We start from the raw sequence: 16,629 nt of genomic DNA on the forward strand, positions 1-16,629 counted from the left end.
TCTCTGCTCGGCACAAGACCGTGCCTCAGTCCGCGGGGCCGGGCCCAGGATAATGGAAAACCGATAGACGTCTGTTCACAAAACAAGCGTCCCCTTCCCAGCCGCGAAGGACCAAAGCCGGAATGGTAACTCAAAGGCTCTCTACCTGGACCCCTGACCTGTGCCCGGGGCCTGGGGCCCAGGGATGACCTCGGCCTCCCTGTGCCCCATGGGCCACACTTACATTTCACTGTGATCTGGGCCACGGCCTCGATGACGCCCAGGCTGGACATGGCCACGCACGTGTAGTTGGCCGAGTCCTTGACGTCTGTGAGTTCCAGCACATTCCGCCCCACGGGCATGTCGTCTTCGGGCGTCAGGTCCTCGGCCCCCTGCATCCACTTGACGTACGGCATGGGCGAGCCCACGGCCACGCAGGTGATGTTCACGTTGCCGCCTGGCATGATCTCGTGGCTCATGGGCAAAATGGAGAATCGCGGGGCCACGCGGCGGACTGGGGGTGGGCGGCGGGCGGGTGGGAGCGAGATGCACAGGGTGGGGGGGTGGGGAGGTGGGATGCAGAGGGGAAAAGAAAGAAAAGCAGGAAGAAAGAAAGGAAGAAGGAAGGAAAGAAAGAAAGAAAGAAAGAAAAAAAGGAAAAAAAAAAGCGGAAAACAATTTAAATATAAACAAGGCTGTTCCCTTCCCCCCAGCTGAAGTTGTTTTTTTTTTTTCTTCCAAATGAAAAGAAAAGAAAAAAACCAAATTAAAAAAGCAAATTCCAACACAAAGAAACCAAAAACTTCAAAGGAAGGTACTCCACAAACAATATAGAGAGAGATATATCGATATATAATAAAAGAGACACAAAGCATTATTCCATAGCAACAGGGTTTCAGAGACCAGAGTGGCTGGTCACAGCACAGTTACGAACACAAAAATTTATCAGCTGTTTCTCATCTTTGCGGACAGACGTGGCTTCGGGGAGCAGCCCCTCCACCCGCTCTCCCAAGCGGGGAGCTTTGGAAGATTCTGGCTGCAGGCGGTGGGGGCTCTGAGGACGTCGGGGAGCGGGGAGGTCACGGAAACCAGCGGTGCTGGAAGGCAGAGGGGGCCGGGACCTCGGCCCCCCACCCTCGTCCCCTCCGGTGACTCGGGGGCCCTGCCCACTTCCCGGGGGGGGGGGGGCCCTCAAGGAAAAGATGAGAAACTCTAATGAAATTTTTGTGGTTTTGGGGTATAGAAACCCTTCTAAAAGCTTCTGTCGGATCTGACAAGTTTCCATTGATAGATGCAGCTCTCAGAATCACAAACAGCATGCAAAATAGGTTGGTTGAGAGGACAGAGAGAGAGAGGAAGAGAAAGAGAAAGAGAGAGAGAGAGAGAGGGAGAGAAAGAGAGAGGCAGAAGGAGGGACGGAGAGGTGATGCAAGGAAGAAGCCTGGTTTCAGGGGCCTTCGGTGCACATTCGTGGGTGCCAGAGACGAGAGACAGGAGCCACGGGAGAGACAGAACAGGAAGAGAGGCCCAGAGAGAGGGGGGCAGAGACAGAGGAGGAGGGAGGAGGGGGCCCACTGCAATCTACATATTAATTCTAGCGGATGTGACCCAATGTGACTTGTCACATTGTCACATCACAGCCCTGGCAGAATAGGATATTAATAATAATAATAATAATAATAATAATAATAAAACGAGGGAATGAGCTTGAACGTTGAGAAAACAGGGACATGTTCTGTGCGTTTCTCAGCGGGGAAGCGGGTGCAGCCTTCTGTCCCAACCTCGCGGACCGTGAAGGCGGCAGGAAGCATTTCGGGGGCTCCATTTTCGGAAGTTGGACGGGTTTCGGGGTGGGGGCGGGGGCAGGGCGCGGATGCTAACGGGACGCCTGAACTTCCAGAAAGGCGTGGCTGCTCCCCAGGAGCCGTGTCACTAACTGCAGCCCGAAGGACTCGGGCTGACCCAGCAGATCGTTGGAGCCAGGAAGAGGCCGTCCCTGGCTAAGAATCTCGGGACCTCAAGCCACGCGGGTGGGTCCCCAGCTTCGGGTGGGTCAAGGGGTCTTGTCTCGCACTAGAGAGATCACAGACTGGAGGCTCGACAAGGCCACACGGGGCCACGAAGTGACGTCTGGCACCCTGCCCCGCCTGATGTCACCTGCCGTCGGCAGGGGGTGGCTGGCAGGGGCCTGACTTGCCCTAACAGAGGAGGGGGCTCCGGGGGGAACCGGTTCCCGCTCTTCCAGCCCGGGGTTCCGAGCTGGAAGTCCCAACCCTTGCTCCCTGAATCCGGATGGAGGCAAAGAGGAGGCGGGAGCTCCGTGGGGGTGGGAGGCAGAGCAAAGCAGCGGCAGCCCTTCGGAAAAGGAAGCCCCACGAAAAGTCCAGTGTCACGTTGGAGACAGGATGGAGGCCGTAGAAGGTATCGCTGGGGGGGGGGGAGTGGGGGGTACGGGTGGGGGGAGACAGAGGGGCCATGCAGACGGACTGGGGGTGAGGGGCGGGGCGCTGAGATGGGGGGGTGGCTTTCTGGCAGGGCTGGGTGGAGGGTGGGGTGGGGGGGGAGTCAGGGGAGAACGGGGTCTGGCCAGCCAGCGGACGCGGTCCAGGCCAGCCGCCGGCATCCACAGCGAGGCACGAGCGGGATGCCCGACGCTGCGTTGTCATGGAAACAGAACATGATGGGGGATGAGTGTGGGGAGCTAATTAATCAAGGACAGAAAACGGCATCGACGTCCAAAGCAAAACCAGGAGAAACAAATGAAAGAACAAAGCGGAAAAAAGGAAAAAAAAAAAAAAAACAACTCAAAAAACCTCAAAAAAAACAAACAAAAAAAAACCCCCAACCGAACAACAACAAAAAAATCCCCTCGGAAACACAACCCCCAAAAGCAAGAAGGAAAAAAGAAAAAAAAAAGAACAAAACAAAACAAAAACACATGGAATGAGTGTGGGGCTGAAAATCGGGGTCTGAAAGGGAGGAGGGCCGTGGCTTTCCCAGGGAGGTGCCCCCCCGCCCCCAGCAGAACACAGGGTCTGGCCTGCCCGCCCAGCACCCAGGAGCCCCGGCTGAGGGTTCGAGGTGGCCACGGAGGTGAGATCCTCGCAGAGAAAGAACCTTCGGGGCAAACCAACCCAGCCCCACTTCTCGGGGACACCCTGGCCCTGGTCAGGGCTCAACGAACAGCCCTGATCACAGACTCGCTGACCACACAGCAAGGCAATCCCTCACGACCTCAGAACCTCCCAGAAAACCTCTCCAGGCAGAGGTGGGAGACGGTGACGTGGGTGAAAAAGCCCTGTGGTCTTGGGAAGGCCCCTCATCCTCCCAGAGCCTCGGTTTCTCCACCCATGAAATGGGGGCAATTGGGGACACGCTGAGAAGGCCATGAAGTTGACTGAGGCGTACCCCAGCACACAGAAGGTACTCAGCCTGGGCGAGGGGCCTGTGAAGATCCCTTCCGGCCTTCCAGGGTGGGGGGTGGGGCAGGGAGGTCAACTAGATTCTCCACCTCAACAGGGTTTGGGATGGATTAGTTAAAAAGGAAACAGAATTTCTATCGAATGCCCATCTCGTTTTATCCCTTCCAACTTTGTGTGGCAGATGAGACGAGGGACTGGAGGCTCAGAGAAGTGACAGGGCTAGCTGGAGGGCGCAAAGGAACTGGTGGGACCAGAGCTCCAAGCCAGGTATGCCTGGACCCTGCCTCTCAGGTAAAGCGGGTCTTGTCTCACCATGGCTAAGTGGTAAGACTTGCAGCGGGTAGGTGTCTCTTCTTGGCACCTGGCTCTTTCAACTCATGTCTTTACCTTCCGGGGGGCAGCAAAGAGGGCAAAAGTACCTCATCACCTATATATTCCAATCAAGTGAATAGTAACCAGTGGCCACCAGTTGAATACTACCCAGCAGCCGTCATAATAAACATCCAGAAGCCATTAGGAAGACGCCCATATTGAAAGGGATTATGAGAACGTCAAAGGGAGGAAGAGCCAGCTTTATGATTTAAAGGTTAAATAGGAGCCAAATTTATCCCCGTGTAAGGCTCAATATCTTGCCCCAAAGACCCCATACATATCTGAACTCATCTTAAAGTATCTCCCCGTGGGGAGCCTTGGAAGGTACCTCTGACTTTTTTCAAAAGCACGGACAAAGCACGCTATCTCCAATATGTAAAAGACCTGCTGTACGCGTCGTTCGTGATAAGTCAGTCCGTGCGGAAGGGCACTGGTCAGCAGTGGTCGTGTCAGTGCTCACGATCCCGAACATGGCCAGCAGCCATCAGTTAAATGGATCTGCCAAGATGCTATGAAGGCTGACGGCTGAGAACCTTTGCCTACGTGCTTTCTCATCTACCTCATCTGCTTCTAAGGGTGTGCTGTGCTGTGGAGGAAGAGGGCTGGTTTGCCACGAGTTTGGGGAGGATCATGCCCACTGGCACTAGGTGGCTCAGCACCCCCTGGGGGGGGGGGGCCTCAGTAGGCCTGTGGGCAACCTCCCGGCCAGCAAGGGCGGGGTGGCTGACACTGTGTTCTGCCCAGTTTGGTGCGGACACCCACCCACGACATCTTTCCACCCCTGGCTGCACGCTTGAGGTGCGGGTTAGAAAGTAACGTGGGTGCAGAGCCCACAGGACGGAGTGGCCCCGCGGGACCCCCGCCCCCAATTACCGACCTGAATGGAGGGTCCAGGCGGGTTATAAGGGGACCACACCAGCCTTGGTCCTCAGCATGCTCCAGCTGGCTCTTGTTTCCAGCTCTTCTCGTCACCGAGTAGCCGGGGGTCCCAGCGGGGGGGACCCGCGTGGGTGAGGGGGTCAGGAGGGTGGGCGGTGGGGGGGTGGCGGGTTGGGGGGGGTGGGTCGCTTCAAACCCCGATTCACATGGAAAAACAACTCAAAAACCGTCAAAGCAACCGGGAGACGACCCCTCCCCCAGGCAGGAAGAGGCAGAAACTCAAAAACCAAAAGGGGGTGGGGGTGGGGGTGGGGGTGGGTTCAGGGGAGAAAGGGTGGGGAGGGGTGAGGGAAAACTCAAAAGTGAGGTGATCTGGTTGTAGCACTAGGTAGGGAACTCAACAGTGTCAGACATCTCAACGATTCGGCAAGCCGCAGCTCCAAGGGGGGGTGGGGGGTGGAGGGGGGGGGGGAGAGCTCTGCCTGGCATTTTGGGGTCAGAGAAGCCACCGGGTTACTCCTCCAGACTCCAAAATGAGGGCGCGGGTGGGGAGGGTGGGGGGAGAGATGCCAAGAAGTGTTGCAGCCTCCACGGGTTTACCGAAGCTTAGATTACACCTGTCCGGGGAAGGGAGGGGGGTCCGAGTCTCATCGAGTCCAAAGCCGTTTCTCAGCCCCTCCGTGGAACCCCAGCCTGTGGCCCGGGGAGCGGGGGTGCTGCCCCGTGGCCTGCCTTGGGCGTCTGTCTGCTCCTGCCCCCTTTGCACAGCCCTGCCTCCTCCCTCCCACCACCAGCTCCCTCCGCCATCGAGATAGCGTGCAAGGCCCGGAGGGACCTGGCTGGACCCCGGCCCACGGGCTGACCAGCGGCCTCGGCAAGTTGTGAAGCATTTTTAGCTGGATGTTTTGCTGTACTGCAGACATTGATCTTCCTTTTTTTGGTGCCCTCTCTCTCTCTCTCTCTCTCTGTCCCCACTTATTATTTTTTTTTTTTAATTTTTTTGTTTGGTTCCAGCAGAAAATGGGTGGACATCTTGCCAATGGAATGACTTCCTTGCCACCCCTCGCTGCGACCGCCAGAGACGCAGGACTTTCCAGACGACAAGGTGTAATCTAATATTCCCCTCACTCCCCCCCCCCCGCCCCCCAACCGCCAAAACAGAGGAAACAGCGATGCAAAGGGTGTGAGGCAGGCAGCAGGCGAGAGGTTCGAGAGCTCAGTGTTCCTGCGGAACGCCCCCTCCCTGCCGCCCGCCAAGCCCAAACAGAGGAAGCCTGCCTCCCCACCCTGGCGCCCCCTCTCCCCTGGGGATGAGGGTGGGATGAGAAGGGCTGGTCCTGTCGGGGTCAGGTCAGGGGCCTCGGGGGCAGGGTAGGGGGAGGCACGGCCAGGCGTGATCAGCAGGGACCAGGAAACTCAACAACACGCCCCAACGGGAATCTTTCTGGAGATACGGGGATTTCAGGGGGCTTCCAGACCCAGTATCTGTATCTACTCCTGTTTCAGGGGGGCCGGGGGGGGGGGAAGATCCAGGAGGTAAGGACAACACCTAGGCGTCATATCCACCAATGACACGGCTTGGGTGCCAGAAATTTAACCTGAAGAACAACCTGTCCCAAAAAATTCCATGCTATGGTTTGATCTGCAAAGGCCTGGGGACGGGTCACAGAGTTCTGAAGAACAGGAGAAATCGGGGCAATCCAGACCCCCCACGGGCACTGGGCATCGAGTCCTAGTTTCTCAGCTCAGCATTCGAGACCTGTCATTAAATTATCCCAGCCCCATCTGACTTCCTCCCAAACCCTAAAGATACCCTGAGTGCCTGGACGGTGAGCCGATCTTCCCCAAGAGGGCTCTCCCCGCAAGCTCTCACGACACCAGGAGGGTGGCACACCATTTAACTGGGTCCCGTGCACCGTGGGTTCGATGAACCAAGCGCTAAAGACACCACCTTTGGCCACTGAGCGATCCCTTGAAGCCTGATGTTAAAGAGACAGCAAGAAAATTCACAGCCAGAGAGAATGTCATCTGATCACCTCGCCGCCTTGTCAAAAACCTAAGCGGCGGCTCTCCCTAGGGGGGTTCTGGAAGGGGCACGCTGGCTGTATTAAAAAAAGAAAAGACGGGGGCTTGGTTTGGATTTGGGCCTTTGTATCTCAGAGATCCATTTCAAGAGGAGAAGGACGTGGTCTGAACATCCCGCCCCCGGAACCACCGAGGGTCAGCAGAAGCGGGCTAACTATGAATGGGAGTTAGGCCTGGGGGGAGAGAATCCTTGCAGCTAGCTCTGCACTGGCAACAATGTAAAGGGAAAGGCACCGGTGAAAAATGACATCTGAGCACATGAACTGGCTTCTGCCCTACAAGTCGTTTCAAAGCGGTTTACCACGGCCGTCTTACCCAAACAGCGGACCTGTGAAGTAAGTACCTGGTGGGGCACGTGGGGTCCCCGAGGAAGGAAAGGGACTTGCTCAGATCGTACTGGAGCATTTAATTAGCTCAACGGGACTCTTCTGCCAACTACCGTGCGAGCCGGTGCAGGAAGGATCCTTCCGGTTCAGATCAATGGGACCCCAAGCGATCAGGTGACTGGCCCGAGGTCACACAGTCAGGGAGGGGCAGAGGCAGGCTTTGGATCCAGGTTGGCCGGAGCCCAAGACCCTCTGCCGCCCCTCGGTTTGAATTCACCGGGACCCAGCTTTGGTGGGGGCGCTGGGAAACCCGCTCCTCTGAGGGTCGGCCGGGTAGCGCTCGCACTGGGTTAAAAAGGAGACAGGAGAAACGAATCTCCTCTCACTGCATCTGAGGTCCTCTGGCCAACTTGGCCAAGGGGAGGGACAAGAGGGGAAAAACCGGTGACCCCAACAGGCTGGCCTCTTCTCTCAACTTCCACTTATGTTGTTGGGTAGGCAGCTGGGGGTGGGGGGGGGCAGGGGCTAGAAATCTAAATCGAGTTTTTATTTGGGGCTGGGGTAGCGTTCTCAAGGGCTTGCCTTTCTTTAGGGAGGGAGCAGACAGGAGTGTGCATCTCTGAAGGTTTGCAGGAGTGAGAGAGACTGGGGGAGGCAGAGACAGAGAGAGAGAGAAAGAGAGAGAGACAGAAAGAGAGAGAGGGAGATGCAGGCAGTGGGAGAGCAGGGGAGGCAGAGGGGGAGGGGGAGAGGCTATGTCCAAAGTTCCCCTGGGATTCTCCAGAATTCCACAGTTCTGATGCTCAGGTACTCAGAAAGTGACCGTGCTGTGTTGCTAGACAAGACGTCTGTGACTGGGCCCAGAGCCGGGGGGGGGGGGGGGGGGGTAGGTATGGAGGAAGCGGCCAACACCGCCTGGGAGGCGGAGGCATAGCACTGAAGGGTGGGGGGTGGGGGGGGATAAGCGGCCAAGTATTTCTTCCAAAGTCGGTCACACTACACCTGCTGACAGGCAGTTTTGTACTCGTGCCCAGCCAGGATGGGAACGTCATCACACAGCTGCCATCCTGAGCGCTGCCTACGTGCCAAGCGCGCATCGCTTCGGGGGAACGCTCCAGTTTAAGGTAGCCACTCCTCACATTTGGACTGCCGCCACGTGGATCTCAAAATGCTGGCTGCCCATTTAGCTGTGCTTCAAAGGCCCGCCTTCTGGGTTGTCTGGGAGAGCGGGGAGGTGGTCTCACGCCGAGGCAGAAAGACGGGAACGTGCCTGCTTAAGCCCCCTTCCGACGTGGCTGCGGTGTGGGGCTGAGGGCGCCAGCTCTGGGTAAAAGGGGGCTGTCCAGCGAGGGCAGGCAAGCCGGGCTGCTCTCCTCACACACCCCCAGCATCTATTATGCCACCTCCCTTGTGCCCCTTGAGCCCGGGCGGTCACTTTCTGCCCCAGCATCCCAGCTGTGGGACCCCGACCCGCCCTCCTGGATGGTAGCTGGGACAGGAACACTGGCTTTTAAATCACAATGCGTTTGGGGAACAACCACAGAACAGCTCAGCCCAAGAAACCGAAACCAAATAGCACGGAAACACGAGACAGAACCAAAGACGAAACGCTTCGGGGGAAGAAGGGGACGGGGCGAACGGGGATGGGAGGGGGAAAAAAAAACGAACGGGTCGGTTTTTTCCCCCCCAAGAACAAAACAAAACCCAAATCATAGTAATAATACTTAAATAAAAGGAAAGAAAGAAAATACGAAAAAAAACAAAGGAGAAAGAAAACAGAACAGGAGACGAGAAACACTCCAACAGAAGGCGCTGGGAATTCACCAAACCGACAAGAGTGGCATGCAGAGAAATTTTTACATTCTCCCAGCATGCATCAGGCCCAAGTTACCATGACGACGAGGGGTGCAAAAAACTTAGCAACAACATTACCAACGGATGCATAGAGGCGACCACAATGCAAGCATCGCATGTGTGCGGCCGGCCCTAGGCCGGGCTGGGCGCGGCTGAGATTTTCGTGTCTTTCTGGGTTTTTGCTCTCGCTTGGCGGTTTTTTTTTGTTTTGTTTTGTTTTGTTTTGTCCGCTTTGCGCTTACGATTCGTTATTCCGTCTTTCTCGTTTTGTCTGCGTGTGTCCGTGTGCGTGTCTGTGTGTGCGCGCGCGCGGGTGCGTGTCTGTGTGCGTTTCGTGTGTGTGCGTGTCACGTTCGGAATGTAAAAATGTGGGTAAAGAAAGTAAAAAAGAAAAAAACACACCAACCTTCTCGAAGCTCTGAGGGATGTAAAGGGGGTTTGATGCAGAACACAATGACATGGGGAGGAGAGAAAAAATAGGGGAGATACAGAGAGTAAAAAGAGGACTTCTCAAGGCTAAAAGCTGCACGTTTGTTGTTTTTTCTTTAAACCAAAAAGAAAAATTAAAATTAAAAAATAAAAACGAACAGCAATGAGACCTTTTTTCCTTTGCTCCACATATAAGATCTACATTTGTCCTCCACGATTCTCTTTTTTTTTCCTTTTTTTTTTTTTTTTTTTTTAAATTCAATTCGGGAGCGTCTGAGACCCAGGCAGAGATTGGGAGGCTGGACCCCCAAAAGATCGGAGGCTCATGCTGGGGACCCCACCTCCAGGGGGCTGAGGACGCGGGGGTCCCCCTCCCTCGTCGCACCCTCGCTAGAGGCCGCCCCCCCGCCCCCCCCACCCCGCCCCATGCCTGTTGTCCACGCTGTCCTTAAACGCTGCCAGACTTACAAACCCCCATCCCAGGTGTTTGCAGAGAAATAAGCAGGTTAGACGAAGACCAGTCAGTTGGAGTCGTGGACGCGCCATACAACTCACCAGAGGTGCCGTGGCAGAGTGGGTCGGTGGGTCACCCTGCCCAACCTCGCGCCCACGGCCCCCGCTCCCGCCCCCCGCGCGGCCTCCTCCTCGGGGACAAGACGTAACCCCCCAGGTGCATAACCAAGGAGCTGCTTCGGGGCCAGTGGGGGGCTGTGCCCGATGGGGACCAAGGTCGGGGGAGGGGAGGGGGGAGCACCCAGCCTCCCGGCTGGAGAACGCCGGGCGCTTGGTGCCTCAATCGGGGGAAACCGAGGCCCGGAGAGGTGTGGGCGCGGCCACGCCTGCAGAGCCAATCGGGGCCGCCCCCGGGGTTTGAACGGGGGGGGGGGGGGGGGCCTGTTTGCCGGCAGAAGCGGCTGTTTCTAGAAACCACGGATCGGATCAGAAACAGCCACCGGGAGGCGGGAAAGGGAGGACGGCAAACGGTGGAGGAGGAAGCGGATTAAAATTTCTGGAAGAACGGAAGAGACCCAGCGCGGGGATAAGAGGAGGGGCGGACGACGGAGGCCCCCGGGGACAAGGGGAGCACCCCCCCCCACCCCGGCGCCTCTGAGGGCACCCCAAGGGGCCCAGGGGGAAGTCCGCGCAGACGCCCCCCGCGGCCTCCTTGGGTGGGGGCGGGGCGCTGGGGGGGGCGGGGCGTGCCTGCGTGGCCCTGGCCTCGCTCGGGCAGAAACGCGTCCTTCCCCGGGGCAACTAGGGGACGAAGGGCACCAGGCTCTGGGACGGCCGCAGGTGCAGGGACCGGCGAGGGGGCGGGGCCTCAGAGACCCCTCCCCGGCTCTTGGATGGAGGGCGCTGGGGGGGGGGGGGGGGCGCGGGGCGGGCGGGGTGTGAAGGGGTGGGGGCTACGAGAGGCCACGGAGTCTGGAGAAGCAAAGCGAGCACACAGCAGAGGGCAGGCACGATACACCACAGAAGCCGACTCGGGTGGGCGGGCAGGCGGGCGGGGCGGGGCAGAGGCCTCCAGGCTCCCCTGGCCCCGTGGGCCCGAGACCGACCCCCCGGCCCTGCCCCGTTCCCTCCTGCCTCCCCACCAGGTCCTGCCGCCCACGGGGTGTGCGTCACCGGCACGGGGGTGGGGGGGGTTTCGCTGCCCCCCCCCTTGCGTCTGACAGGTAAGGAAACTGAGGCCCAGAGAGGGATGCCCCCCTCACCCGAGGTCCTGCCGTGACCAGGGGGTACAGCGGTGGTGGTGGGGGCGGGGGCCCTCCTGCTCGGGTCTGCAGGGAACAGGGGAGCCCGGAGGCTGTGAGCCCAAGGAGGGAAGGGGAACAGGACAGGACGGGTCCCTGCCTTCGACCTGGATACGGCGTTCCCTACCTCGCACGTAGAGGTTGGCGGGTGAGGAGTAGCGCACGCCAGCGCTGTTGGTGGCCACGCACTCGTATTTGCCTTGGTCCGTCTCCTCACTGCTCTCGATCTGCAGGGCCCCTGCGGGGAGAGGGGAGAAAGCCCGGCCAGTCAGGGCAGGCCCGGGCCTGGGCTGGGCGGGCCGTCCCAGAGCCCCGTCCGGCCCCTCTCTTGGTCTGTCTGGGCCACAGAGGCAGACAAAAGACAGGAGTTAGCCTAGAAACCCTGGGGGGGTGGGGGTGCAGAGGTGGGGGCCTCACCTGGCTCATCTCCCCCCACCCCGAGCCTAGCCCAACACCAGCCTGAACACACTGCGCTCTCCTGCAAACCTCCCCTTCTGTGAAAGCGGGCGGACGCGGGGCAGCGACCGCCGCCTCCAACTAGGACGCCGGGGAGGTCCGGGTCACGGAGGTGTGTTTGCAAGAGCGCGGAGTGAGGCGCTCCAGGCAGAGGGTGGGGGAGACTGAGCTGGCGTTCACAACCCACAGCAGTCGTCTGAAAGACCCTGGGGCCGAAGGGGCGGCCACAGGGTATGTGCACGTTCGTTCGGGAAGCTGCGGCTTGCTCTGTTGGTTCAGGCAGTGCCCATGAGTAAACGAACATGGGTCTGGGTTCCTCCAGTGTGTTTGAAACGGCAGGTCCCAAAGCCTGCCGCGCCCGTAAACAGAGACGAGGCTGCACTGGACGCTTAGGACTGGGTTGCCTCTCGCATCAGCTGAGGGAAAGGCTGTTGACACTGATCCACATCAAGTATGTTTGAAATCAAAAAGCCTCGCTCCAAAGCCTCCCGTCCCTGAAACTGATTAAAAAGGAGCTTGAATCTTCCCCGCGGTTGGATTCCCCCAAATAAATCTCAGAACCACAGGCCTGGGTTCAGGACCCTGGTGCTGATGGGTAATGAAGCGAACTTCCTCAAGTGTGTTTGCATGTACGGTCCCAGGGCCATGGCCGTCGTACGCGTGGGCTAAAACGGGAAACTTTTCAAGTGTCTGAAATCAGAGGTCTGAATGAAAAACCTAATGCCCACCAACTGAGGCTGCAACGCCACACGTGTGTTTGAAAACCACCAGCCAGGATCAAAGAATCTGTGGGTTGTGAGTGAATAAAAGTTTAAAGAAGAAGCCAATTCTCAAGCATATTGAACATCACAGGCCCAAACTAAAGGTCTTGATGCCTTATGAGGGTTCGAAAATGCGGCTGATTTCCCCTATGTTTGAAACCACAGGCCCAGATCAAACACCTAGCTCCCCGTCAATATATAAAAATGAACGCCAACTGCTCAGGAACATACGAAAGCCCGGGCCTCGATCAAACACTACAGTGCCCATGAGTAAATGAGAATGAGGCTAACGTTTCCTCCAAGGATATCTGAAAACCCAAGTCTGGAACAAATGCTCATTGTCACAAGTAAATGAAGCTGCCCTAACATCTTTACGCTTAAAATCGCAGACCTCAGTAAAATACTTGAACGCCCAGGAGTAATTAAAAACGAGGCAAAGGTTTCCACAAGTATGTTTGAAATCTAAGGCCTGGATCAAAGTTTCCGTTTTCATAACTAAACAAAACTGAGTGGACATCTCTACGTGTGTCTGAATCACAGGCCTGGACCCAAATGCTTCTTGGCCACGAGTGAACGAATGAAAGACGAAAAGAGTTATCTCCGGGTGCGTCTGAATCACAGGCATCAGCGTTCTTGGCACCAAGAGTCCAACAATCCAGTCCAAGCTCCCCCAGAAGACCCCTCCGCCCAACTGTGTTCGCGGTTGTCTCACGGAAATGATGTGTGCCCACAAATCAGGACCCCAGATTAGTTTCTTTGGGGGCTGTGGATACAGAATCTTCTCCCATTTCACACTTCCTACTTTCCCCCAACCTCAAGCCTCTGGGGAGGCAGGCAGGCAGGTTACTGTGCAGGCCCAGAGAGGGCAGGGAGCCTACTCTAGGTCACACAGCATTTCGTGGCAAAGCGAGGACCAGACACTGACGCTTCCCTAGGGCTCCGACCCAGGCCCATTCTAGTCCGTTCTAGTCAGCACTTGGGGGTGGGGTGGGGGGCTTAGCCTTTGAGACTGACGGTCTCTCTGCTCCCTCGGGCTGGACCCTCCTCTCAGAAGGAGCTGTGGAGCCAGAAGGCCCCCTCTGCGTGCTCGTTTTAGAGAAGGGAAGACTGAGGCTGAAGACAGACGAGGTCTGTGTACAGAGCAGCGATAAGAAACTGGCCCCCAGAGCTCTGGGGGAGGACACGGGAGGCATGGCCCCTTCCTGAGGAGACAGCCCCTTCCCTGCAGCCAAGTGGCCTGGAGGGGCCTCCGTGGGCCACACTCGGCCCCACAGCGACACACAGCGACACAGACACAGAGACTGGACAGACACTGGGCGGGGCGGCAAGGGGTAGATACGTGGGAGGGGCCTGGGTGCAGCCCCCCGCGGAGCCTGAGGGGCTGGGTGGGCAGCGAGAGAGCGCGTGAGTGGGTGGAGGGGGTAAGGAAAGAGCCTCTTACCTCGGATCGGAGTGCTTTCTGTAAGGGAAGCAGAGAGAGTCAGGTGAATTTCAGAAGGTGGTCCTCGGGGGCCGGGGGGCCCCAGGGAGGCCAGGCGGGGCCACAAGCCAGGCCTGTCCACTCTGCCCCCAGGGGCGTGGGGGACTGAGCCAGCCCTGAGCCTCTGGACCCTGCAGGCCTTGCCAAGAAGTCGAGGCCAGGCTCCTGGGAGCAGAGCTGGATCTGAGGGCTTGTGAGTCAGGAAGACTTCCTGTAGGAGGTGGAAATCTCCTGCGTCTAGAAACCCCTCTAGACTGGTATTAGGGCTGGAGTCCCTACGGCCCGGCCTGGGCCCAGGCAGGGAGGTCACGGACCTCCCTTCCTTCTTTCCTTCTGAAGAGGGACAGGGAGCGAGGGGGGACTTGGGAATCTTGTTAGCGACAGGGGGAGAGGGGTTAGTGCCCCAGGGCTGGGCGTTAATAGAGCAAAGGGAAGGCATTTCAGACAGGCTGAGTAATGGGGACAGGGAAGGGCAGCGAAAGGGGACAGAGGGCAGAGGGAGGGCCCTACGGCCTCCTCAACTTCCAAAAGGAAAAGAGGAAAGGGCCATTGGCTTGTTCACCCGGGCGCCGGGGGCAGGCGCGACTCGGGACACACACACACACACACACACACACACACACACACACACACACACACACACAAAAGGCGGTCCTGGGCTAGAGTTACATTCTGGGCCAAATCTTCCCGGGAGAGATCCAGCCGCCTTCCTGCTGGTGGATAGCTGATAACCCCAGGAACAAGGGGACCCCAGGCCGGGGCAGAGAGGCTCGCGGGACAGAACGCTGGCCCCTCCCACGTGGCACGGGCACACGGGCGGACGGATGGACAGACGGGCCAACCGAAGCCCAGAGGGTGGGCTGGGTGCTTTGAACCCAGCGCCCCAGCCTCCTAGGCCTCTGGATGATCTCTTACAAGATCCTCAACCCGACGAGGCCCCTTTCTCCTCGCTACCTGGGAGCAAATGGGAATCAGCCTCGGGTTGATGGGGGTCCAGAGGCCAAACAGCGAGACCTCCCGGGACGGCCAAGCAGCCCACGGCCGCTGTATCGGAAGGAAAGGACAGACCTCGCAGGTATGAAAAGGTGGCTCTGCTTCTGACCCTGAGGAAGAGGAGAAGGAACTTTCCCGGGCCAACATCAGTCACTCCCACGGTTGGTTCAGGGGATTCAGGCTGGGTGTTGGGAAAGGAAGTGCCTGGTGCTAGAAAACTCCTCCTCCGTCCCCTGCCCGTGTCCCAGCTCCCAAAACTTCTGTCACTTTATCATTTTCCAGCCGTGTCAAGGCTGCGGGGCTGTGCGGTGCAAAAGTCCCCTGACCCTAGGATTCCCTTCATCTTCCCCTTAGCCTCCGATCTGGGGTCTGAACGGCCCCTTGTGGCCTTGTGGGGTTTTTTTTGTTTTTCCTCTTTTCCTTTTGGGCTCCTCTCTCTGCAACCCCCTGCTGCCTGATTGGGGAGGGCTGGGCGGCCGGTGGGGGACGGACAGATGGACGGGAGGGGGGGGGGAGGGTCGTTAGTAAACATGCCACGTGGAGCGGGTCACAGTTACTGTCACAGTGGCTGTTAGTCTGGGGGAGGAGGGGGGGCGGGGGAGGGGTGGGGACGACGAGGGCGCGGCGTTAGTCGTTGACGCGGTGAAGAGACAGGACTTACCAAAGGTTTCTGAACGTTTACAACAGAGGGACAAGAAAAGAGAACAGGTACATTAATGGGCGCTCGGCGGACGCCTGAATCCTCTCCGGGGGCGGGGGCGGGGGTGGGGGCGGGGCCGGGAGGGGAGGGGGGACTGATAATCAGATTTATTCCGATCAATAAAGCAGCTTCTGTTCGCCGAGCACCTAGTACGTGCCAGGAACAGATGGACCCCTCGGAGGAGGAGGCCACCGGGCAGCGAGTGGGGGCGGCAGGAACAGCCAGGAGGCCTTCAGGGAGGGGTGGCTCAGGGCGGGCTCCTCAGGGGAAGCCGGGAGAGAAAGCAAAGAGGTGTGCCCCAGCGAGTGTCAGCACGGTGGACCGCAACACACGCGAGCGCACGCCCGCGGGCACGTCCCTACCTCGCGTCTGCACGCAGGCGGCCTAGGGGCGGGGCCTCGACGTGTGCAGGCGGGGACTCACCCAGCGCGCGCGTGCCCGGGAGGGGGAGTAGCGTGGGTGCACGAGCAGCCAAGATGCAGGGGGCAAGCCTTGCTCTGGGAGGGCGCGGGTGAGCCCACGCGCGGCTGGCGGGACCTGTGCTCAGTGTTGGCCCGCACTCGGGGTGGGGGGGGTGGGGGCGGGGGGCAGAAGCCGGTCAGGCCTGCGCCGGGGAGCCCAGACACGCACACGTGGACGCGTCACGAAGCAGGGGGACGAGTGACACGACACACACACGGGCCCCCCCTCCCCCGCCCCCCGAGACAGACAGACTCACAGATGGGGCACGTGGGTGCTATGCCGAGGCACAACCGTGGACCAGCCATCCCAAGGTGGCCGAGGCCCTGGGCTCCGGCCCAGCCGGGGCGGGGACACACAGGCTGGGCTGCCCGTCTGTGTCTCCTCCCCTCCTTACTGCTTCAGTCTTGGAGATGCTCTCTGCCTGTAGCTCTCTGTGGCTCCCCACTGCCTTACCTGTCTGAGGCCTCCAACGTCCTCCGGAGGGGCTCACGGCCTCAGCACTGGAAATACTCACTGGCCCTTGCCTTAGACATCTCCCCTCTCTACTCTGGCCCGGCCGGACCCCGTTCTATCCTCACTGGACACGCCTACGCCTTCGGCAGAGAAGGCGCTCTCCCTCTACCGCCTCCCGTGCCTCGCCATTATCTTGACGGTCCGTGCCCCGGGATGTACCCAGT

General features: G+C 58.8%; 1 protein-coding gene across 19 annotated transcripts in view; it reads right to left on the reverse strand.

Annotated features, from left to right (window-relative positions):
* PTPRS (protein tyrosine phosphatase receptor type S) overlaps positions 1-16,629 on the reverse strand; it is a 95,872-nt gene that overhangs the window by 31,448 nt on the left and 47,795 nt on the right. For 7 of the 19 annotated variants that reach the window (XM_023250840.2, XM_023250852.2, XM_023250850.2 and 4 more), the window contains exons 6-10: positions 15,452-15,460; positions 13,759-13,776; positions 11,228-11,338; positions 9,324-9,335; positions 224-493 (exon numbers count right to left, since the gene is read on the reverse strand). In XM_023250840.2, the coding sequence (XP_023106608.1) occupies positions 224-493; positions 9,324-9,335; positions 11,228-11,338; positions 13,759-13,776; positions 15,452-15,460 (420 nt within the window). The remainder of the gene's footprint in view (positions 1-223; positions 494-9,323; positions 9,336-11,227; positions 11,339-13,758; positions 13,777-15,451; positions 15,461-16,629) is intronic. The other 12 variants (XM_045044359.1, XM_045044344.1, XM_045044336.1 and 9 more) reach the window with 5 other exon arrangements.

The sequence above is a fragment of the Felis catus genome, chromosome A2, assembly GCF_018350175.1.
Source record: "Felis catus isolate Fca126 chromosome A2, F.catus_Fca126_mat1.0, whole genome shotgun sequence".
Classification (NCBI taxonomy): domain Eukaryota; kingdom Metazoa; phylum Chordata; class Mammalia; order Carnivora; family Felidae; genus Felis; species Felis catus.